The 25,023-nt window shown below is 43.8% G+C and overlaps 1 protein-coding gene across 1 annotated transcript; it reads left to right on the top strand.

Moving 5' to 3' along the window:
* The first annotated feature begins 405 nt into the window (after positions 1-405).
* IL7R (interleukin 7 receptor) lies at positions 406-25,023 on the top strand. The gene is made up of 8 exons (XM_081940545.1): positions 406-780; positions 5,311-5,446; positions 7,248-7,399; positions 8,745-8,899; positions 18,395-18,569; positions 23,086-23,194; positions 23,301-23,376; positions 24,368-25,023. Exons 1-8 carry the CDS (start codon positions 681-683, stop codon positions 24,845-24,847), a joined length of 1,383 nt encoding a protein of 460 aa, XP_081796671.1. The 5' UTR covers positions 406-680; the 3' UTR covers positions 24,848-25,023.

The raw sequence follows: 25,023 nt of genomic DNA on the forward strand, positions 1-25,023 counted from the left end.
AGTTGGCCAGCGCGCGCATGCACACTGGCCAGCTAGCAGGGCAGCGCCTCGCGTGCCCTGACAAATGGCTCCGCGTGCCACCTGTGGCACGCGTGCCATAGGTTCGCCATCACTGATATAGACTTTGGATGAAATAGGTCTTTTTCCCCCCTAAACATTGCTGATATTTAACAACCATAGGAGGGAGTTTGTAACCAAACTTTGCCACTTTCTTCATGGATGAGATAGAAAAACCTCAAAATTAAATAAGAGGGAGGAGGAAGAGAGAGAGAAAAGGAGGGAGGGAGAGAAAGAGAGAAGATGGGAAAAAGAAGTTAATAGATTTGCTTAACTGATAGTTGTAAACCTTAGTTCCATCTCAATGAGAGGTTCAAGATGGAAAACTTCAATCAAGAGAAGTTGAATTAGGAGAACAAGCACTTGTCATAGTACTTAAGACTATACAGACCACAGTAGTATCCTTTGATCTTAGTTCACTCCTCCACAAGCACTTTTTGGGGGAGGTTTCCTGTTTCACCCCCTGCCTACTTGCCTGTATGTTTTTACTTCCCATTGCCTGTGGTTACTTTATTGATGAGTGCACTCTAGAAGGAGTTATAAAGTCACAATGCAAGCTGATCTTTCTCAGATTTAGTTTCTCTCCTCCTCCTGCAAGGTAGAAAGAATGTGAACTTGAGAAGATGGCAACGCCAAATCTGATTTTGTACACCTACTTTTTTATCTTCCTTCCTTTTACTTCTTCAGAAAGTGGCTCTGGGTCTGAAACACCTATAGGATATGGTAAGTCACTCCAACTTTTTCCTTCTCACAAACATTCCAAACAAGGAAAGTGAAACTTTCCAAATATGTAATGCAAAGAATCTTGAATCTTGTTATCATTATGTATTTTGAAAGACAAATATCCTGCCATCTTGATGTGCTAATTTATTGCATACTTTTATTTTTAGTTTAGTTTACAAGGAGTGTGTATAGATAAAACAAACGGCTGCACAATTATCAGATACAGGCACTGGTGTTCTAACCCTCAACCAACATTTATTAGAAATATTATAGCATAGAGTTAGTTTTTCTTTCAGAGTATAAAACCGGTGCTTGTTTTCCTGGATTTTGCCAACAAAAAGTAAGGTAAGTTTAGATTTTATTATTGTTATTTTATAAATGAGCATTCTTTAAAAAGTTCAAGCCACCTGTTGAAAAATGCTGCTAAATAAAACCTAAATTCTAGTACACAGCAAGAACCAGAAAATTTCAGTATTCAGTTGTGTGACATATTCTTTCATACCCTTAATAATCTTATTAAGATGGTCAGGGACAATGGATAGAGAAAGCCACAAGCACTTCGTCTTTAATTAGGGATGGGCATTTAACCTGGGTGCTTTATAAAGTTTATTTTTCTTGGGCTAGGATGAGAAACTTACTTTGAAAAATGCAAAACTATGTATCTCCCTGCAATGGGGAGACTCACCAAATGTTTATAACTGTATAACTTCATACACAATTAATGAAATGTGCAGGCACAAGTAATGTTTTTGCATACAGGATTCTTGATTAATTTCAGACAAGAAACTGTATAAAGGATTTATGTAAAGGCAAGTTGAAATCTAGAGACACGGGTTCCCTTTTCTAAAATTATCCCCTATACAGGGTTATATTTAGCAAATTACATGGTAATTAGACAGAATGCTCAGTTCTTTAAGCTGAAAGCAATAAACCTAATTCATAAAACAAACAATGAAAAACTTTTTTAAAACCCTTCCTCTTTCTCCTTCTCTCCTGCTTCCTCCTTCACCTCCTTGGCAGTTAACAAAGTAATAAGAACAGAAACCAAGCTGAAGTTATTTGTGAAATTGATCCTCAATTGTTTCTGGGTATTGGTAATAAGAAGCACTATTTTGTAGTGGCTTCCCCTCCCCATGTGGGACAGGTTCTAGTGGAGATATGAGAGTTCTATGTTCTAGGGCCTCTGTTGTGAGGTGAACTTTCAACTTAATTCTCTGTCCTCTCCTATTTAATATCCACATGAAAGCGGGGTGGTGGCTTCATCCATTGACGTGGGTCAGATATCATCAACAATACTAATGATATACATTTGGACATTGCCCCAGGCTGAATAGGCCATGTGCTGTACCTGGAGCCTGCTAAGTTTTGGATTGGGAGGAATAAGGCTTAATCACAGCAAGTTCAAGCAGTTTTGGGTACATAGGTTGCTGGATGGCATTACACCCCCTCATCTGGAACTGGTAATCTGGAATTTGTTTGTACTCATGGCTCCTGTTTAAACAGGATCTGACAGCTGTGGCCAAGAGGACCATTACACAAGTTCATCTCATGTACCAATTATGACTGCCTTGCACATGGTCATTTATGTCTGGGTGACATCCCAGGCTCTTTACTAGGATGTTTCTACATGGATGCTCCAGCTGCTCCAGAATGCAGCAGTTGAGTAAGCTATCCACCCTCTGTTTTGCCCATGTAACACCATGTAATAGGTGAGAATTGAGCTGCTTGCCAATGGACTTCCAGGTGTGATTTAAGGTACTGGCTGTCATCTTTAAAGCCTTTAAAGCCTTGTGTAGCTTAGCTGAAAGTATCTTCAGAACTCCATGGTCTCAGTAGTGTGGGATAGCTAGAGTATGATCCCTGTTCTAAGAGAATCAGGTGCCCTACAAGCAGGCCTTTTCCCCTCCATCCTCATCCTGAAAGAATATTTTTCTATTGTTATTATGGATTGCTTTAACCCTAGTTATAATGGTTGGTTTTCTTAATGCACTGAACTTTAAACTTAGAAACACTTTTAAAATAGGCTATTTCTTAGTCATGGCAGGGAGTTTTATGTATCCGTCTACCTGGTTTATACACACAAATGTCTTGGATAGAATGTGGATGCATTTCTCATGGAAAGTTTGGTGGCACGGGTTGCTCTGTGGGTTTACAGGAGCAAAATATCCAGAAAGAAACCAGGTTCTTTATTATTGCTAGTAAGAGGCACTTTTAGTTAGATGATGTCATCTGTTTATCCCAATCATCTGTGGGATAAACAATACATCAGACATGTATCAAAAGAGCAGGTATTGCTGATATTTATGCAAAGGTAAGCTCATAGTGGAGCGAGCAGACTGAGAAAGTACCATTCACAGGAGAAATAGAATTCTTCCATTTTCCAGGTGATATTGCAAATTTGCACTGGGTTTTAAAATGAGAATCTGTTGGCATCACAAGTGCTCTACAGAAAAGGATTACAGTTACTCTCTCTGCTCTCATTATTTTCAGTATAGATTTATATACTTTCTGTAAGAAAAAAAATGCTATTATAATTTAGTCCTTGTAGATTTCCAAAATTATTTTAGTATATACATCAAGTTGTGAGTGAAAAATTAATTGAACAAAGTTTGATGAAAATCCCCGTTTGCTGTTGAGAAATTCCCACAAAATCTGCTTCGTATAGTGTATGCAAACTATTCTTCATATAGTGTATGCAAATTATTTCCTACATTCCTTTTACATTTTCACATTGCATGATGACCTCTATAACCTACAGCTGAAAAGTTTTATGTTACTGCTGTGCAAGCATTCTAGGGAATATGCAGATGACATAAGAAGGGCAATTACCATGAGTCATAAGAAAAGATGAATTGCTCAAGTTTTCTTGCTAGCCTCAAATTCTTTGATCTAGAGAAAAATGTGTTGACACTTTTCTTTAAATACCTTATTAATCAGGGAGCAATTGCTGTTGAGAGTCTAGAAAAAGTGCAGAGAAGAGCAACCAGGGTGATTAGGGGACTGGAGACTAAAACATATGAAGAACGGTTAGAGGGACTGGGCATGGCTAGTCTAGTGAAGAGAAGGACCAGGGGAGACATGATAGCAGTATTCCAATATTTGAGGAGCTGCTACAGAGAGGAGGGGGTCAACCTATTTTCCAAGACACCTGAAGGCCTGACAAGGTATAATGGATGGAAACTGACCAAAGAGAGATTCAACCTAGAAATAAGGAGGAACTTTCTGACAGTGAGAACAATCAACCAATGGAACAGCTTGCCTTTGGAAATTGTGGGAGCTTCATCACTTGAGACTTTCAAGAATAGATTGGACTGTCATATGTCAAAAATGGTGTAGGGTCTCCTGCTTCAGCGGGGGTGGGGGGGTTGGACTAGATCACCTGCATTCAGTTCTGGTCGCCACGATGTAAAAAAGATGTGGAGACTCTAGAAAGAGTGCAGAGAAGAGCAACAAAGATGATTAGGGGACTGGAGACTAAAACATATGAAGAACGGTTGCAGGAACTGGGTATGTTTAGCTTAAGAGAAAGAAGGACTAGGGGAGACATGATAGCAGTCTTCCAATATCTCAGGGGTTGCCACAAAGAAGAGGGAGTCAAACTATTCTCCAAGGCACCTGAGGGTAGAACAAGAAGTAATGGGTGGAAACTAATCAAGGAGAGAAGCAACTTAGAACTGAGGAGAAATTTCCTGACAGAACAATTAATCAGTGGAACAGCTTGCCTCCAGAAGTTGTGAATGCCCCAACACTGGAAGTCTTTAAGAAGATGTTGGATAGCTATTTGTCTGAAACGGTATAGGGTTTCCTGCCTGGGCAGGGGGTTGGACTAGAAGACCTCCAAGGTCCCTTCCAACTCTACTATTGTATTATTGTACCTATAAAGTCCATTCCAACTCTGTTAATCTGTTAAATCTGCATCCAATGCACTGAGAAAAGAAAACTTACTTGCTAGTGAATTATTTAACATAAAGTCAGTTCAACAGACAAAGCTTACAAGAAAAGCAAGGAGTTTTTTATAAGGTACTGAAAAAACAACAAAAAGAAGGAACAGCTGGTTTCTTGAAAAGGCATTTCAAATGCAATGTGCAACCACACACACACACACACACACAAACTTGTTTTCTGTATCCCTTCAAGAAAGATCTATCATTTGGGCTTTCTTTTTACTTCCTCACATCAATATCAGAGGAGGCATTCTTGAGAACTTGGTGGTAAGTTGCATAATGTCCAAAAGAAGATAAAGAACATTTTGAACTGGGTTGGAAGCTGAAACAACTGTTGTGACAGGGAAACTACGCTTCATTTAAAGCTGGATGCAGCTGAAATCTACAGACTTTCCGTTCCTGGATCCTTCTCTCAGGCAGTTCTCACCACATTATAATAATTAAATAGAGGAAGAAATGGAAGAAAAGAATTCAGTTTTGTTTTCAGGAATGAAACTGTGTGGTCTACTTTTTTTTGATAAGACTCCTTTTAAAGTGCTTTAAATCTGAAATTTGAGGAATTTATTTTGTGATTCTTTCTCCTTAGGTACTTGTGCAGACGATGAGCAAGAAAACAGCTTTAAGTGTTTCGTTCAAATGCTATCACTGCTAAACAATTTCTTAATTTGTGAGGCTACTGGGACAGAGTTGAACCTGAATGAGGCAAATGCCAATTTTTTTTGGTAAGAACTTTTCTAATGTATTCAAGCATCATTACTTGGGTGGTAGATTAATACAATGAAAAAAATGGCTGCAGAATTTGGGGGATGCGATTTTGGGAAGTTCTGGAGCTTCAGAAAAATTGGTTGGGGGATACCTATTTGGCCTGTGGTTGAATGCTTAACTAATCTTAATTTAATCTGTTTTTAGAGTCTAGTAAAACCTACAGATTACTTCTCAGAAAAATGCATTTAAATGCATAAAAGAAAATACCTAGGTACAGAAAAATGTTCATGGAGGTCAAACAATGAATTCAAGAGCTCTAGAATGCCTTGAATGAATTTTTAAACACAAAAGCACTTTTGAAATGCAAGCTATGTTGACTATGATTGGTTACGTGTGTTTGGGGAAAACAGTGCGCATAAACAAATGTATTCTGGTTCTGATTTTTCAATGTATAATAATTTTTCTGAATGTTTTTGGAATCTAGAATTCATAAATTAACTGGTTGCCTGCATTCATTCCTGAATAAAAAGCTAACTTTCAGTTAGAGGTTAGTGAAAATAAAGTTGCAATATTTTTTTACATCCAAATTCATGGCCCTCCTGAAATCTATCCACAAATTCCTAAGGGGTCTTTGGTTGCAGATTAAGAACTCCTGTCTTAGACCATAAATCCTCAGATCATACTATATCTGCAACTTTTTATAGCCTCACGATAGAAACAAAAAGGGTAGATTTGAGATTCTTTAGCAAAAGATGTTAACGTTACCGAGAAACTTACAAGTTTTATATAGCATAATGGTGCTGGTTAGTCCTTGCTTTTAACTTAATTAGCTGATTAACCACATTATTTTTCCTGGCTTTTCAGGACTATAAAGTTTTGTAAAGGAAAATGGGCTTTGCCATAAAAATGAATGAATGTTCAAAATAAGACAGAAGAGATGTGTTAATGCTAATAATCCTAGCCCAGCGATACTCTTATTAACCAATTGTTCTTTTGGCGTAGGGCATATATAAACAACAGAACTCAAAGCATTTCTATTTTAACTACAGATATATCACATGACGTCTGTTCCATATTGAGACTGGAGCAATAGGCTCCACCAAGGTCCTCCATTCCGGTGGGAAAATACTCAAAGCTGATTGGCTGAGCCATCTGCCAGCTCCCTATAAAAGGCTTAGCCAGCGCTGGATTTGTACATAGTTGTCTAATAAAGAGCTGTCCGTTGTGCCTGAAGCCTGAGTCCTGTCTCATCCATTCACCCTATCTAACAACTTCATTTGTAGAACACATGACAATACTGAAATGTGGAAAGCGAGGATTCATCAGATATAATATTTGATCACAAGACAACTGGGGAAATTAGAAAACATTAAAATAATCTTTGCCATCAAGAGTACTTAAGAGTCCAGCTTGTTTGGAATACAGTGAATCAGGAAAAGTGAAGGATAGCTGTTGTATTTGGGTAGCTTAAGACGGTGTATTGTTCTGTAAACATAAATTAACTCAGTAACATTTTTTTGTACTTGTCTACGGAACTATAAAAGTAATTTCCTGTTCAAAGTCCTCACATGGTCTGTCAGTTACATGACCAAAACAATCACAACTACATGACCAAAACAATCACAATGCTTCCTCTGAAGCTTGCAATGACTACAGTTTCCTAACCATGAGACTCTATAGCAGCTTTCAAACTACAGTTCTAATGAACTGACTACGCTCTCTGAAGGTCTATGTTATCCTATTTTTCGATTCTCTCCAGAACCAGTTTAGGTAGACAGGTTTTCCAAAATTTCATTGCTACCCTATATTTTGTCACAGGTATGGGACTCAACCCTGCTTCACGAAAAATCCCCTTGTCGCCAATTGTTCTATAGACAGCAGTGATCTGATTGGTATTTTGAACATTTGCTTGACAATAACTTTGACCAATCCTTGCAAAAATTGCCAGAAATTGAGAGCTGTTCATATCGGTAAGCAAATGTATAGTGTGGGGTCCGTTTGCATTCATTTTTTAACCTTTTCAAAACTGGAGTGACATGAAGTTTAGTTATATCAAGAAAAGTCCAAAGACTCATGGCCAATTATGTTCTTCCACTTCCAAATTTGGGCGGGGTGGGTGGGGAGATGGGATCTGTACTGCCAGAAGAAGGTTATGGTGTTGATTGAAACCGTGGAAAGTAGAAGATTGTACATAGCTCAAAGCAATTGTCCTCTAGATTAATTTTGTTCAACTTGAGCAATTTTGCAATGTGTAGACTTCAACTTCCAGAATTGTATGCTGACTGAAGAATCTGGGAATTGAAGTTCTCAGATCTTAAAGTTACTGAGGTTGTGAGTCACAGATGCAAAATAAGTATAATGCATCATTTTCTTAACTACTTAGATATGTATATTAGCCAGTGAATTAACATTAAGTGTTGATTCCATGCCAAAAAATAAGTGTGATTAATTTAACACATTATTGTATGCATAACTACTCAGAAGGAGGCTTCCTTGTTTAATCAGGCTTCCCGGAGTCATGTTCCTATCACTAGCTTTAATATATTATAGCGTACAAGCATGAAAACAGATATTCTAGTATGTGGTAGAAATAATTTCTTTTAATAATTGTTGGTTTTAGCTGGATTCTGAGTCTAGAGATGATGAAGTTTGAATAAAGGAGGAGAGGTCAAATATTAACTACCCATGCTCAAATAAGTCATGCACATTTATGGACAGGTACTCGATTTATGACCCAATTGAGACAAGAATGTCCATGCCTAAGCAAGGCAGTTTGAAATGAGTCATGCCTGAATTTATCACTTGTCTTACCATGGTTGTTGAGTGAATCACTGTGATTGTTAAGTGAATCACATGGTCTATAAGCAATTTTGGTTTCTTGTATTTACTTTGCTTGTCAGAAGCCCCCTGGAAAGGTAACAAATAACAGTCACATGACCCTGGGACAACACTACCATTGTAAATACCTACCAGTTGCCAAGTGCCTCAATTTTGATCACATGACTGTGAGGATGTCGCAATGGGCATAAGTGATCAGTCATAAGTCACTTTTTCCCAGTATCGTAACGTCAAATAGTCATTAAATGAATTGTTCTTAGTCAAGGACTATCAATTGATGAGAATAGAGCTAAAAGAGACCTTGGAGGTCGTCTAGTCTTTAGGCCTTGGTAATCTTCTAGACTACTGATAATACTGCATGGACTCATTTGAATTTGAGTTCACAATTTGCTTAAACAACAGAAGTTTAAGAATTGTGCATGTGGCATGTGATTTTGTGTGTATATATGTTGTTTATCTTTACTTTGTCCTTTGCAGTTAAACCTGAAGCACCATATGGTCTAAATATCACCTACCAGGAACAAGCAAATGAATATCTTGTTCAATTCTCAACGCCACATGTAGCAAATTCATTCCTTAAAGACAAATTAATACACCAGTTAGCCTACCGACAAGAAAACACAAACTGGACTGTGAGTAAGAATGAGTAGTTTTGCATTTTCTACTTTATTTCAGTTGCATGCCTGCAAGCAAGGGTTGTTTGTAGTACATTGCCATGCAAACTATGTTCTTAGAGGTTGGGTTATTTTTTCTTTAGCCTGTGCCTGAATTTAAAAACTTTAGAGTGAATAAAAAGCAAATAGCTCTTTTTAACTTCTAATGTGGAGTATAGGCTAGACTAGGTTTTTATATTCAAAAGCCAATGGAAATCAATATTTGAATGATGCTCTTTCAATCGAGATATTTAAAAAAAACATCTTCCCAATAATCCTGGTCTATCTGACACTGCTTATCTCCAGTGGCTGCTTAAGGATGAATAGACTGTGATTACAGCGCAGGTGGATAGATTCTGTGTAGCAGCACTGGGGATTTGTCGGAAACATGTGATTAATCCACCATATCTAATTTACACAACTACAGTAATGTAGCAAATCCTTTTGTATTAATACTCTTTTGCATTTTAGTATTTAAGGACAACAGGCCTCGCAGTTTAAGGATTGATATTATAATACAATTAGGCCATGCATAACTGACAGATTGGGTGCCAAATTGGGATTTTAAATTTTAATTCTTTAAAATTTTATCTGTCTTTGGTTCTAGAATTTTTAACTGGATATTCCTTGAGTGTTTTTTATTTGTTCTAGTATCCTGTCATAGACTGTAATAAACCTGATTTGATTTGATTTGAACATTGCCATTTGCGAATAGCAATCTTCAAAGATATTATTCCTTGCTAATGTTAGAAATCACCCCCTGCTGCTTTATCCAACGTCACCCCTAGTAGTTCGTGATGAAAATAATTAACTGGTTGCGAACATGGAGAACTTAACGAGAAACATTCTATTTTCCGAGGGAATGTTTTGCCCTCAAAAATTGTTTCTGTTACTCTCTAATGCAAACCAAGCTTAATTACAACAAGACAGATTTGTAATTCAGTTTACCAGCGTTGTTTGGTCAACGCTTTTGATTTGACCCAAACTTTCCAATTTAGCATCTGCTTAGTTTAAATTCTGCCTCTAGCAGGATTTGGTATTAGGGTAACTAATCCAGATCCAGATTTATTTCTGCTAATACGTTTCCTTCTGCTTTGAATCCAAGACTTTAGTTGGACTATTATGACTACAGAGTGCGAATGTCTCAGTCCTAGATGCATTTCACAAAAGTTTGTGCAGATACTCCCTGACTTAGGACTATAATTGAGCCCAAAATTAAATGAGGCATTCATTAAGTGAGTTTTGCCCCATTTTGAGACCTTTCTTGCCACAGTTGCTAAGTGAATCACTGTAGTTGTTAGTAACAAGGTTGTTAAGTGAAGCAGGATTTCCCATTGACTCTGCTTGTCAGAAGGTCGCAAAAGGTGATCACACAATCCCAGGCACTGCAATCCATTATCAATATGAACCAGTTGGCAAATACCTGAATTTTGATCAATGCAGTGTCCATCATTAAGGCCCTAATTCTGGGCTCAATTACAATTGTACTGGTTAGTCAAATCTACTGAACCGGTTAGAAGAGGTTCCACCGGTGGACCTGGCCCTGTCGCTTGCTCGCTCACCCCCACCCAGCTGGAAGCCGCTCCATTGCTCGCTCCCACCGCCTGGCCGCACTATCCTAGCCCTGCCCACCGCTCACTGATTGGCTACCTCACCAATCACCCCACCCACCTCTAAGAACCCTATCTAAACCCACTTACCTTTTTTCTGCTTGGCTCCCTATTGCTGCCTGCCGACTCCAAGGAGGTAAGTAAGCTGCAACTAAGCGTGCAGCGGGGGGGACTGCCACGGTCCTGCACTATAAGTAAGTCTGGTGATCTTTTGCGGCCTTGCAAGGATCCCGGGTTCGTTTATAGCGCAGGGCCACCGGGCCGCCAGAAAGCATGGGTGCGGAGGTGGGGATGGTGGCGGCAGCTTACGTGGTGCGGCTGGCATTTTGACAAGTTCGGGAACCTCGCAAGGCCTTTGCAAGGTCCCTGGACCTGCCTAAAATGCCTGGCCACCAAAAAGCATGGGTGCGGGGGTTTGGATGGCGGCGGGAGCTTACACGGCATGGCCAGCATCTTTGACAAATTCAGGGACCTTGCAAGACCTCAGCATTTTTTGCATCAGGGCGTGCTGCAAAAGAGAGGGAGTGAAGACCTTTTCCGGATTGGTGGTGGTGGAGGTGCGGGCCCATGCTCAGCAAAGCAAGTCCAGGGAAGTCCTTTGCGCCGGCTGGAAAAGGTCTTCATTCCCTCCCTCTTGCAGCATGGCCCGATGTGAAAAATGCTGAGATCGGCGCACTTGGGGCTGCTGCTGTGATGTCCAGGGAGGCTAAACCAAGCCGTGTGCCTCTCCCAGCCACTTTCGCAGCTTCCCGGCACACAAAGAACCTTCACACTTTTCTCCGCGCTCTCCTCGGCTCCTCACAACTGCAATAGACATCCAGAAGTGGCAGGGGCTGGAAACCCAAGCCCCCATTAGCCCCAAAAGCTGATTCTGGACATCTATTGCAGTTGTGAGGAGCCGAGGAGAGCGCGGATAAGAGCACGAAGATTAGGGTTACTGGGCAATGTGTGTGTGTTGGGGGGGAGGCTGGAGCAGTTCTGCTCTGAATGGAGGGAGAGGAAAAAAAGTTGGGATTCTCCCTGTTGCAGCCTTTAAATGGCAGAGAGAAGCCGAACTTCCCCCCTCCCCCATTCACAGAAGAGCTGCGGCTCCCTTTCCCCCCCGGACCCCTCTCTTCCGTGGGTCGAAGTACCTGAAAGGCAGGCTGTCACAGCCGCACTGAGAAGACATTTCTGAGAAGAGAAACTTCTCTGGTCCGGCTGCACCCGAGCTGGTGGAGTACCCGCAACTGCCCATCCATCGCCAGGGAGACAGGCAGTGCAGGTGAGCCGCGTGTTTGCTCCGATCGCGCGGGCGCTCCAACAGCTTGGCTTACTATACAGATAATTTAGTGCAAAACCGTGCACAACAGTATTAGATTTCTGTGGTTTTATCTTCCTTGGTTGGTTTTGGGGAGAGCTATGGAAAGCTAAAACAAATGCTGTGTAACAAGGAAGCATAAAACATTCCTTTTGATTCATTGGAGAATTAAAACCAAACATTATTTCAAAGGAGAGACGTTTCCTATCATGCAACTTTCATCAAAACTGTTTCACGTGCCATTAAATCTGGCGGGAGGGGAGACAATAGTGAACATCTAGGAAGTAGGATAGTAGTGGCAAATATCTTAGAATAATATTGTGATGGAACTACTATAAATTGTTCAGCAATAATTTAACTAAAAGAATTGTGCATACTATATATAAATTGTTACTTCAGGAAGTCCAATATTTTTTTCTTTGGATTTTCCCATTTGGCTGAGTTTTTCAGTACTCAGATGTACTATTCTTTTTTATTGGGGATATATTTATTGGGTTTCAGTCTCCCACAAGTTAAGAAGACAAAAACTGCAAAGCAGGTGGTTGTGTGCAAATATCATAAGTATTTTTGGAATGTATGTGTGATGCTACCATTGTGAATTTCTTGTTAAGAATACTTATCAAGTTTTAATATTATGACTGGCTAACTTATTTAGAGGGCGAGTGCTTGATTGTTGCAGTAAAGTACAAATGCCATAAGCAAAATACCTGTTTACTCAGAGGTATATTCCTGCTTAAATTGCTTGATAGCAGTGTGCAGAAACTTTAAATTGTATAGCTCACAGCAATACAGAAACCTTATATAGCAGTGACTACTCTTGGCTGTTTCTGCTTCCAAATGATGCTTTTGAAATCTACTGGAACATATTAGGGATTTCTGCACTGAGAAGCAGAAGGATGGACTCTCGCCTTTATGATGGGCTTTTGAGACACTGGAAAGCAGTGGGAACTTTTGCTACTTCTAAGTACTTCCAAATCCAATAAGAAATTGATTATCTTTCCTTGAGCCTTTTTATGCAGGGACAGGTGCTGAAAAATCCTTCAAAGAAATGGAAACAGTGAGTGTATGTGTGTGTGAGTTTGGAGTGGGGTTGTTTCTGTTGTGTAGGATTGGAATATAACTTATTGGCCCTGGATTTTGAGGGTGGAGGGAAGTTGCAGAAGCTGAAATGCGGTTGGACAGACTGGGGAGTCCTATGTTTTCTCTCTTTTACATTTTCAGAGATTATATACCGTATAAAGAGTTAACAGTTGCACTGATTGTACTTTATGTTTGTGTATTTATTTATTTATTTATTTCTTAGATTTTTAAACCGCCCCCTCTCCCAAAAAGGGACTCGGGGCGGTGTACAGTCAGTGCATAAAATACAGACATAACAATAAAATACATTTAAAATACATTAGAGGGGGAGATAGACTGTACAAGAAATAAATACCTAAAAACATCCCAATTAAAACCCCAAACCCAATTAAAATAAATCCCCGGGAGGTAAAACTAAGAAAGTGCCAAGCCAGCTGATTGAAATAGGTGAGTCTTTAACTTTTGACGGAAGGAACGGAGGTCAGTGGTAGTTCGAATATCAGGGGGGAGGTCGTTCCAGAGGGTTGGGCCCATCACAGAGAAGGACCTACTCCTAGGTGTCGCCCGCTGGCATTGCCTAGCGGACGGCACCAGGAGGAGCCCCTCCCTGTGTGAGCGGATAGGTCGCAGGGACGAGTGTGGTAGGATGCGATCCTGCAGATAACTAGGTCCTGTGCCATGGAGCGCTTTAAAGATGGTGATCAATACCTTGAAACGCACCCGGAAGGCCACAGGTAGCCAGTGCAGCTCGCGCAGGAGAGGTGTTACATGGGAGTAACGAGTACTCCGCATAATAACCCGCGCGGCTGCGTTTTGAACTAGCTGCAGTCTCCGGATGCGTCCCAAGGGAAGCCCCATGTAGAGAGCATTGCAGTAGTCCAGGCGAGACGTCACCAGCGCATGAGTGACCGTGCGCAGGGCACTCCGGTCCAGTAGGGGGCGCAATTGGCGCACCAGGCGAACCTGGTGGAACGCCCCCCTTGCCACGGCTGCCACATGATCCTCCATTGACAGCCGGGCATCAAGGAGGACGCCCAAATTGCGCGCCCGCTCCACAGGGGACAGTTGAGTTTGAGTCTGTTGTCCCCCATCCAGACCCCGACGGCTTCCAAACACCGGGACATCACTTCGACAGCCTCGTTGGGGTGGTTTGGGGTTGAAATGTACAGCTGAGTATCATCAGCGTACAGGTGGTACTCAACCCCAAAACCACGGATGATCTCACCCAGCGGCTTCACATATGCGTTGAACAGGAGGGGCGAGAGGACCGACCCCTGCGGCACCCCACAAGTGAGTGGCCTCAGGGACGACCTCTGCCCCCCTGTCAACACACATTGCTTCCGGTCGGAGGGGTAGGAGCCGAACCACCGCAAAACGGTGCCTCCGACTCCCATCCCCTCCAACCGGCGCAATAGGATACCATGGTCGATGGTATCAAAAGCCGCCGAGAGGTCTAATAGGACCAGGATAGAGGAACAACCCATATCTCTGGCCCTCCAGAGATCATCGACCAACGCGACCAAGGCCGTCTCAGTGCTGTGCCCGGGTCGGAAGCCGGACTGGCGTGGGTCTAGATAGTCGGATTCGTCCAGGTGTCGTGGAAATTGCTGCGCCACCACATTCTCAACAACCTTCGCCAAGAAGGGGAGGTTGGAGACTGGACGATAATTAGCTAGCTCCATTGGGTCGAGCGAAGGCCTCTTGAGCAAGGGTCTCACCACCGCCTCTTTCAAGGTGGTTGGTAAGTATCCCTCACCCAGTGAGGCGTTCACCAGGCCCAGGAGCCAGCCTCGTGTCACCTCCCAGGCTGCCAGCACCAGCCAGGAGGGGCACGGGTCCATTAAACATGTGGAGGGTCGCAGCCGTCCACGCAACCTGTCCAAATCCTCGGGGGCAACAGAGTCAAACTCCTCCCAGAATGGTCTCTCAAGACTCGCTGTTGGCGGCTCGTCTGGTCCACTGACGGAGGTTCACCCGCTCCGGATCTGATCGATTTTGTCCTGAAGATATTCCCCAAACTCCTCTGCTCTACCCTGTAAGGGTGTCTCCCGCGCCCCCTGTGACAAAAGGGAGCGGGTCACCCGAAACAGGGCGGCAGGGCGGTTATCCGCGGACGCAATAAGGGCAGCACAATATCTACGTTTGGCCGCTCTTATTGCCACAAGGTAAGTCCGCAAATAGGCTCTTACCTGTGTTCTGTCAGATTCGGAGCGTGAGGACCTCCACCTGCTCTCTAGACGTCTCCTGTGGCGCTTCATCACCCTAAGCTCCTCAGTGAACCAAGGAGCCCGGGTGGGTCGATGCCGCAGGAGAGGTCGCAAAGGCGCAACCCGGTCCAAGGCCCCAGTCGTCGCCCTATTCCAGGCAGTCACTAGGTCCTCGGAGCGGGAGCGGGACAAGGCTACAGGTATTGGCCCAAGCTCCGTCTGGAATCTATCCGATTCCATCAGGTGCCTGGGGCGGTACCAGTTTATAGAGTCTGGTTCCGCCTCCTCGCGGTGGGGGATAGCGCCAGGGAAGTCCAGCCGGAGGGATGAGTGGTCTGACCATGACAGGGGCGTGATGACTAAATCCCCTATTCCCAGATCACTCGTCCACTGCTCAGATACAAAAATGAGGTCCAGTGTGTGGCCCCCTTCGTGAGTGGGGCCCTGCACTAATTGGGTCAGGTCCATGGCCGTCATGGAAGCCATGAACTCCCGAGCCACCTCAGAAGCCGCTCCCGCCGACGGCAAATTGAAGTCCCCCATGACCAGAAGTCTGGGAGTCTCAATTGCCGTCGATGAGATTAGCTCGAGGAGCTCGGGCAGGGCTGCTGATGCATAGCGAGGAGCCAAGTATACAATCAGCAAGCCCCACTGCCTCCCTGGGCCCCAGTTCACACCAAGGGACTCACACCCGGGTATCTGAGGGACAGTGAACTCCCTCGGCTCTAAACATTCCCGAATAACCACCGCCACCCCACCACCCTTACCCAGGGCCCGGGGCTGATGGAATGCCCGGAAACCTGGTGGGCACATTTCCACGAGGGGTAAACCACCCTCGTGGCCCAACCAGGTCTCTGTTATCCCCGCAAGGTCTAGCTCCCCCTCTGAGATCAACTCATTAATGAGGGGGGCCTTGTTGGTAACAGACCTTGCGTTGCAAAGCATCAGCCGCAGGCCCTGGCTCTGTAGCACCTGTCCACCTAGACTGCAGGGGTTGGTACAAGCGACCGGGCATAACCAGCAGCCACGGTCTCCCAACCGACCTTGAGATCTTATCCTGTCCTCGCATCCCTTCCTCCCCACGACCGTTGTAATAGGACAACCCTCTGCTCGAATGATCTTTACTTTCCCCACCACCACCGCATCCCCGTCCTTCCTAGACTCACCCATTTGTCCAGCACTGGCTCTCCTCCCGGTCTGAATAGCCCTCCCCCCCACCCTGGAACCTCCTAAAAAAGATAAAAAACATTTTACTAAAAATCCCCTTAGCTTCCGGTTCCTGCACCTCTCGGGGTCCACGAACCCGTCCTCGAGGCGGGCCCTTGAAAGAGCCAAGGGCCAAACCTGCGAGAGAGGGGCCTCCCGCAGGCGGAGCAAATCTAGCCTCGAATAAATTATTATCAAAGTTCCAAAAGGGTTTAAGGTGCTGTAGGTGGTAAGAATAAGTCGGTAAGGGGGGAAGGTTGAAGGCATTAGTCCCATAAACCAATGTGGGAGGTGAGAGGCATTGTCCTAGATAATTCTTCAGTAAAGAGTGGGGGGGAGCAGATGTCCAAATGATGGGATTAGACGGATGCGGCGAGAATGGTAAGAGTGGTAGAAAAATGGGTGATAGCCCTAACTGTAAAGTTGGTGAAAACCCTCCGTAGTCTTAGATGGTCCTAGGTGGGGATAAGCTCAGGAACAGAGATTCAGGGTCCTTGGTGGGTGGGGGGAGCAGTCTTGGCCCAGGTATCCAGATAGTCAAACTCCCAGGCAGCGTTCCAGCCTCTCCATGGTCACAGGCCCGGTCCATGGGCCTTGGCCAGATCTCCCAGAGGCCTCAGATGATCCAAGCCCCACAACCACCATAACCACCATCTTCTCCCATTCTGTCCTGGCTCCCACCTGAAGGGTCCAGTAGTCCAGGCTCTCACCCAGTGCTCACCCAGCATTCCTAAATTCCAGGCGTAGGTCTTCCTGCGTCTTCCCATCAGTGCCGGCCTCCAGGAGTCACCAGGAGCCGACAGAGGATGATACGAAGCCTCGGTGAAAAGCCCCTGCAAGGCCCTTGGCAGAGGCATTTTACAAGTAAAAATACAAGCAGGTCTTCTTTCAGCCTTTCCAAATCGGCTGTCTCGCCTCTCTGCCGGCCGCTCTGTCGTCTCCACTTGTCTCCTCTGCCTCCTCTGTCTCATCTGCCAGCACGCACGCCAAACACCGAACGCTGCTGCGCCGCCGCCATTCCTTCCTACTCGCACTCCCCAACCTCTTCCTGCCTCTTCCTGCCTTACACCGATCTTCTGTGGCCTCCCCTCGACCACCGCGACCACCCTGGCGGCCCAAAATACATCCAAAACCAGCCTGGGTGGTCTACAAGTCCGACTCTCGGCCCTCCGATGGAACGAGGGCCGGAAACAGCACCCATTGCCCCCGCTGGAGCTCCGCGGCGTCTCCCGGAGCTCAGGAGGCGATCGCCATTACCGGAAGCTCCTCCCTCCTTTTCACAAAACAAAGAACAGGTAGTTCAGCACATGACTGCCAAGCCACTCCCACTCGGTCACATGGCTGGCAAGCCACTCTCACCCGGTCACATGACTGCCAAGCCATTCCCACTCAGTCACATGGCTGGCAAGCCACTCCCACCTGGTCACATGGCCAGCGAGCCACTCCCACCCAGTCACATGACTGACAAGCCACTCCCACCCAGTCACATGGCCGGCAAAGCCACTCCCACAAAGTAGGCCACACCTACAGAAGAGATTCTAAAAAATTTTGAAACCCACCATTGGTGGGCAGCTGTATGAATTCTCAATAAACAAACAAACAAACAAGCAAACTATATTGACTTTTCTTGGCTCTTCAGAATTTCAGTTAGATATTCTTCCCAGCATTGTCCAAATGAGCCAGAGACGGAACCATCTTTTAAATGGACATATGTGTTCTGCCACTGAGCTTCAACATTTTGCTGGAGAACAGACTAATGAATGGAATAAAATAAAGAAGTAACTTCCATGCGTTTTCATTTGTGGTATATGAATGCAGCCAAATATTCTGATCCTTTTCTGATCATGCACCAATTAGATCATTTTCCATGAACAATTTGGTATATTTTCTTGATGCAAAATAATCCACTGTATTTCGGATGTCAGTATGGGATGTTGTCATATTCCCAAATTTGAAGAACACGTTCAGGGAAAAAGGATTTCAATGTGTAGAAATGAATGAATGTCATTACAGAGAGCTGAGTATTTTTGTTTAACTAAAAACAAAATTCTCAAATTTATTCCTATCTTAGACCACCGAATCTGATTTTGTTAGATTAAAACTTCTGGGGAAGTTATTTGAGCCAAATGTAATGTATGAGATGAAGGTTCGGTCAAGGCCCAATGGACAGTATTTCAGAGGCTACTGGAGTGACTGGAGCTCATCCCAAAATTTCAACACTTCAGCCAGAACATCAAGCGGAATAAGTGAGTCCAGATTTTTAATTTAATTCTTATTGGAAATCAAGAATATCAGAAATATTTATAGCCTGGCACAGTGGGGAACCTTCTTGTACCATGACAATGAAGCTCAGCCTTAAGTTCCTGCTTGTTCATGCAACTCACGGGGTGACTTTGGACCTTTGTCCCTCTGAGCCCAACATCTGCAATGGAAGGTGCAGCTGGAGAAGGAATGGTGGGTGGGTGGGGGACATCACTGCTTCCCAAAGAGAAGAAAGAGAGAGGCCCAAAACAAGAGGCTGAACAGTCCTGAACAGTCCTGAGGAACCGAGGAAAAGGTTCAGGGTAGCCACATCCTCAAATCCCCCAGGCTATATCTATTAGGTTAGAAGGTTTAGTTTTAGTCTAGATTCTGTGTAAACAAATAAAGAACTAGACTCGATTGATCTCACTGTTTCATATTTGGACATAGGCCTGATAACAACATCCTATGGTTAAAATGGGAAGAGATCTTACATGTATGTTTGTGTTGCATTTTTGCTGATAAATGAAGGGAGACTAGTATAGATCTATTTCAAGCTATTTAGCTCTCATCAGCTAGCCATACCATTACTGGGATTTGAACCTGGACTGTTTACACAAGGCAGTTATATTAACCTCTAAGCCACAAGCTCTCCTCCCTTATCAGCTGAGCCAAGGGAATGATTAAGTGTTATGTCAAAGCATATACATAATACATACATACATGCATACACCTTGCAGGAGAAAAGGAAATAGATAAATGCAATTTTAAACATTAATACATATTTATAAATGTACAATATGCCAAGAATTAAATACAAAATTGGAATCTAAATTCAGTAAATAACTGAATTTGGATAAATTCGCAGAATCTTGATTGAGAAAAATTATGTCTCATATGGTATAAAATCATCATGGATCCAATTAAATGTTTGTAATATTTGGTGGTCAGCCCTGAAAAACTGGTAGGTCAACCAGACATTGGTGTCCTCCAGGAATGGAGGGGAGGGGAGTCAATAAAAAGGCAAGAGGACGGAAGTCGTCCTCACCGGGAACTTGTCCAGACTGTCTCTGAGAATCAGATGCAATTGAGTGGAAGGAAAAAAACACAGGTAAACCTCAACTTACAACAGTTCACTTAGTACTGAAAAAAGTGACTTATGATCATTTCCCCCACTTATGACCGCTGCAGCATCCCCATAGTCATGTGATCAAAATTCAGACACTGGGCAACTGGCTTATATTTATGACGGTTGCAATGTCTCGGGGTCATGTGATCGCCTTTTGTGATCTTCTGACAAGCAAAGTCATGGGGAAGCCAGATTCACTTAACAATCATGTGACTAACTTAACAACTGCAGTGATTCGCTTAACAAATGTGGCAAGAGAAGTTCTAAAAATGGGGCAAAACTCTCATAACACATTTCTCACTTAACAACATACATTTTTGGCTCAATTGTGGGTCGCAAGTTGAGGACTACCTGTACTTTGATTAGGGTCAAAAAAATTATACATCACCAAAGTTTTCTGAATATAACATGCCATAGTTATAACTACTACCAATACCAGTTAATAATTGACAATAGCTGATATATCATGACCAAACTCCAGGCCCTCCCTATCAGATACGATGTTAAATGATTAACATTTCTTTCTTCAAGTACGTTTCAAAGATGCAAATAGCTGTGGGAAAGAATTTTTGGCAGGAAAACCGCCCTGCTTCATTTCCAGATCCCTCCTCCCTATAGCTGTTTTTGTAAAAGTATAGTGCATGGAGGAATGAGTACTGTAATAGGGTAATTATACTGTACAGTTTAGCATCTGTTTTCAGTACATATAAAGAAGTAGGAGAGATTGGTCAGAAGCAGGACATTTAATTCTAGGTGAATTGGAAGAAAAGCAAACAAGAATCAGGGGCCAGAGGTACCACCACAAAACCAGAAGAACATCATGAGACCATGAAATCCAAGAGTTTAGTTTAGTTTAGTTTAGTTTATTAAATTTATAAACCACCCCCTCTTCCCGAAGGGACTCGGGGCGGTGTACAGACAATAAATATAATAGACAATAAAGCAAAACACAAAACCCAGACAAACCAACTTAAACACACAGTCTGTATAGTAACCAAACTAACTAATAGTTAAAATAGTTCCAATTAAAACCAGTTAAAAACCCAAGAATTTAAAAATTTTAAATGCCATCCAGGAAGGTCAGGATTAGATTAGACTATATTTATGATTACAATTGGGCCAGGCCAGCTAATTTGAACAAGTGGGTCTTGAGTTTCTTACGGAAGGAGCGGAGATCAACAGTAGTTCTAATATCGGGGGGGAGGTCGTTCCAGAGGGTTGGGCCCATCACAGAGAAGGCCCTACTCCTGGGCACCGCCCGCCCGCATTGCTTAGCGGATGGTACCCGGAGGAGTCCCTCTCTGTGAGAGCGGATTGGTCGCAGGGATGTGTGGGGTAGGATGCGATCCCGCAGATAACTAGGTCCTGAGCCATGGAGTGCTTTAAAGATGACAATCAACACCTTGAAACGCACCCAAAAAGCCACAGGCAGCCAGTGCAGCTCGCGCAGGAGCGGTGTTACATGGGAGTACCTAGTACTCCCCATTATTGTCTGCGCAGCTGCATTCTGGATCAGCTGCAGCCTTCGGGTGCATCTCAAGGGGAGCCCCATGTAGAGAGCATTGCAGTAATCAAGGCGGGAAGTCACCAGGGCATGAGTGACTGTGCAAAGGGCGTCCCGCTCTAGTAGGGGGCGCAATTGGCGCACCAGGCGAACCTGGTGGAACGCCCCCCTAGCCACGGCCATCACATGGTCGTCCAGCGACAGCCGGGAGTCTAGGAGGACGCCCAAATTGTGCGCCCTATCCACTGGGGGCAATTGTTCACCCCCAATGGCCAGGGATGGAACATACTGGCTAAAGCGGGGCACCGGTAGCCACAGCCACTCCGTCTTGGAGGGGTTGAGCTTGAGTCTGTTGTCTCCCATCCAGACCCGGACGGCTTCCAGACACCGGGAAATCACTTCAACGGCTTTGTTGGGGTGGTTCGGGGTAGAGATGTATAGTTGAGTATCATCGGCATACAGATGATACTCAACCCCGAACCCTCGAATGATCTCGCCCAGTGGTTTCATGTATGTGTTGAACAGGAGAGGTGAGAGGACCGACCCCTGCGGCACCCCACATGTGAGCTGCCTCAGGGTCGACCTCTGCTCCCCCGTCAACACACATTGCGTCCGACCGGAGAGGAAGGAGGAGAACCACCGCAATACGGTGCCCCTCACCCCCATCCCCTCCAGCCGACGCAATAAGATACCATGGTCAATGGTATCGAAAGCCGCTGAGAGATCTAAAAGGACTAGGATGGAGGAGCAACCCCCATCTTTCGCCCTCCAGAGATCATCCACCAACGTGACCAAAGCCGTCTCAGTGCTGTGACCGGGCCGGAAACCGGACTGGCGCGGGTCTAGAGTCCTTGATAATCAGAAGGATTGGAGCTTGGACATTCCCAGCTTCTGCTGCAGGAACTTTGGTGGAAACAAAGTCACCAACTTAATTCGTTCCGTTGCTGAATTACTCAGTCAACAATTTTCATGCAGTGTTTAATTTATATTTACTGTATGGTTGACTTAGTCTTCCCTTCTACAATAGCGAAGAACAAAACTTTGTTCCTCTTCTATAGAATGTCTTTTAAGCATTTCCTGTAGAAGACTGCAAGAATTGTCTTTGGAGTGTTTTTTTCCTTAGGCGTATACTTCAGTGGTGCAATTCAAAATTGCTTACTACCGGTTCTGTGGGCGCGTGGCTTGGTGGGCGTGGCAGGGGAAGGATACTGTAAAATCTCCATTCCCATTCTACTTCAGGGCAAGGTTAGTGCAAAATCCCCATTCTCTCCCGATCAGCTGGAACTCGGGAGGTAGAGAATAGATACGGGCGGGGCCAGTCAGAGGTGGTATTTGCCAGTTCTCTGAACGACTCAAAGTTTCCGCTACCAGTCAGAACCTGCTGAATACCATCACTGATATACTTCCAAATCTTTCTTGCTTGGATTTGTTGGATTATGAGTGAGCAATGTCAGATGGGAGAGAAACATAAGATTTTGCATTGTTACGATGAAACCTGGAGTCATAACTGATGTGTAAACATCTTCAATCTGGTGTCACCGTATACCAAACCCGAGTTAGGCAGAAGCTAGGCTAATGGCACAGAATAGAACAGGGATCTCCAACCTTGGCAACTTTAAGACTTGTGGACTTCAACTCCTAGAATTCCTCAGCCAGCAAAGCAAAACTGGCTGAGGAACTCTGGAAGTTGAAGTCCACAAGCCTTACAATTGCCAAGGTTGGAGACCTCCCTGGAATAGAAGAGACCCAGCACCAGAGAGCTGTTCTGGCAGGACATACTGTAGGTTTCTGGAGGTTAATTAAATGGATGTCTCATATAAAATGGATATTATCTGTAATGTCATGCTTTGATTCCCAATGAAAAATCTGTTACTGTATCTATTTTTAGAGCTAAAATTCCATTCCTTGGACAAAGTTGTCCTGATAACTGCATCCATTGCAAGCTTCTTCGTCCTTTTTGTGGTAATTCTTCTGGTCCCAATATTTTGGAAAAACAGGTAATTTAAAAAAAACAACAACTCACAATTCTAATTCATATAAGACTCAATCACAAAGGTTACTGAAAGATTGTTCCTAATGAACACTGTTTTTAATCTTCTTCAGGATCAAAGCCATTGTATGGCCCACCATCCCTAACCATAAAACAACTCTGGATAAATTATGTAACAAACTAAGAAAGGTTAGTACTTTTACTTCAGGAAACAGTAGCCCTGCAGGCCTTCAACGTGAAAGAAATACAGGTAGTCCTCAACTTGCAAACACCACTGAGTCCCAGATGTCTGTTGCTAAGCGAGATATATTTATCAAGGTTCGTTTAATTTTTTTCAGTTACTATTGAAAAAAAAATCAATGTCTGTTAAGTAAATCTGCATTGTCAGATGGTCGCAAAAGTGGATCACACGATCCCAGGACACTAGAACCGTCATAAATAGGAACCAGCTGCCAAGCATCCCCACGGTCATGTGATCAAAATTTGGATGCTTGGCAGCTGGTTCCTATTTACGACGGTTCTAGTGTCCTGGGATCGTGTGATCCACTTTTGCGACCATCTGACAATGCAGATTCACTTAAGAGCCTCCTTACTAACTTAACAACTGCAGCAATTCACTTAACAACTGTGGCAAGCAAGGTCATAAAATGGGGCAAAACTCACTTAACCAATGTCTCACTTAGCAGCAGGAAATAATGGGGCCCATTGTGATTGTTAAGTCGAGGTCTACCTGTACATTTTTTTAAAATGAATTAATGTCTTTGCTTTACAAGTTTGGAAATGCATTGAACTGATTCCCTGATAGAGACGCTGGCTCAGTGGCTAAGATGCTGAGCTTGTCGATCAGAAAGGTTGGCAGTTCGGCAGTTAGAATCCCTAGCACTGCATAACAGAGTGAGCTCCCATTACTTGTCCCAGCTTCTGCCAACCTAGCAGTTCGAAAGCACGTTAAAAATGCAAGTAGAAAAAATAGGAGCCACCCTTGGAGGGACGGTAACAGCGTTCTGTGTGCCTTCGGCATTTAGTCATGCCGGCCACATGACCACGGAGACATCTTTGGACAGCGATGGCTCTTCGGCTTTGAAACGGAGATGAGCACCGCCCCCTAGAGTCAGGAATGACTAGCACGTATATGCAAGGGAAATCTAATTCCCTGATAAATCTCTTCTTATCTGCATAGACCTCCAACGCCAGTTTCTTTAACGCCGAGAGTTTGGGATATGCTGACATCCATAAGGTGGAGAGCATTCAGGCTAAATCAGAAGTTGCCCACCTCCAGCCCCCATCGTATAACCTGGAGGCAGAGACTGAGGATTCGTTGGAACCAAAAAGTAACTTAAACCATATTCATCATGGATGGTTGAAGCTCCCTCTGGCATATGAAGGAATGTTGTCAACAGAGGAGAAGGACACGCTTTACAGTGGAAGTGAGGACATCTCTGGTGATCTATACAATGAGGGCAGAATGGCTGACCAACATGGCTGGAATAGCCATGATCTGTGTAAATATTCCATTGTCCCAATGGACCACATTTTCCCCCCTGAATTAAAAGAAGGCTCTTGTGACCACACTTATTCCAATGGGAAGACCAGGGTATTAAATAAAGAAGAAACCTACATCACAATGGCAAGCTTTTTTGAAAATAAGGGGAAATTATGAAATTAATACATTAAAAGCATAGCATTCCCAAGGGGCATTTCTAGGTGTCACACCGGGTTATAACTTCTGTTACTTTTCCTTCTTCCAATGCTGATTTTCAGCATCGATTTGCAGATTTTTTTAAAAAAAACCTGTATAAAGTTTTCCTTTAAAATGAAATTCTCTTGCAGTCAAAA

The sequence above is a fragment of the Natrix helvetica genome (genome assembly GCF_964273705.1).
Source record: "Natrix helvetica genome assembly, chromosome: 2".
NCBI classification, from domain to species: Eukaryota; Metazoa; Chordata; class Lepidosauria; order Squamata; family Natricidae; genus Natrix; species Natrix helvetica.

Excerpts from the sequence above, each read along its gene's own strand:
- IL7R (XM_081940545.1), top strand. The coding sequence starts at position 681 with ATGGCAACGCCAAATCTGATTTTGTACACCTACTTTTTTATCTTCCTT. Across the intron at positions 5,447-7,247 it reads GCAAATGCCAATTTTTTTTG|GTATGGGACTCAACCCTGCT; the intron begins GTAAGAACTTTT and ends ATTTTGTCACAG. Across the intron at positions 23,377-24,367 it reads TATGTAACAAACTAAGAAAG|ACCTCCAACGCCAGTTTCTT; the intron begins GTTAGTACTTTT and ends TTATCTGCATAG.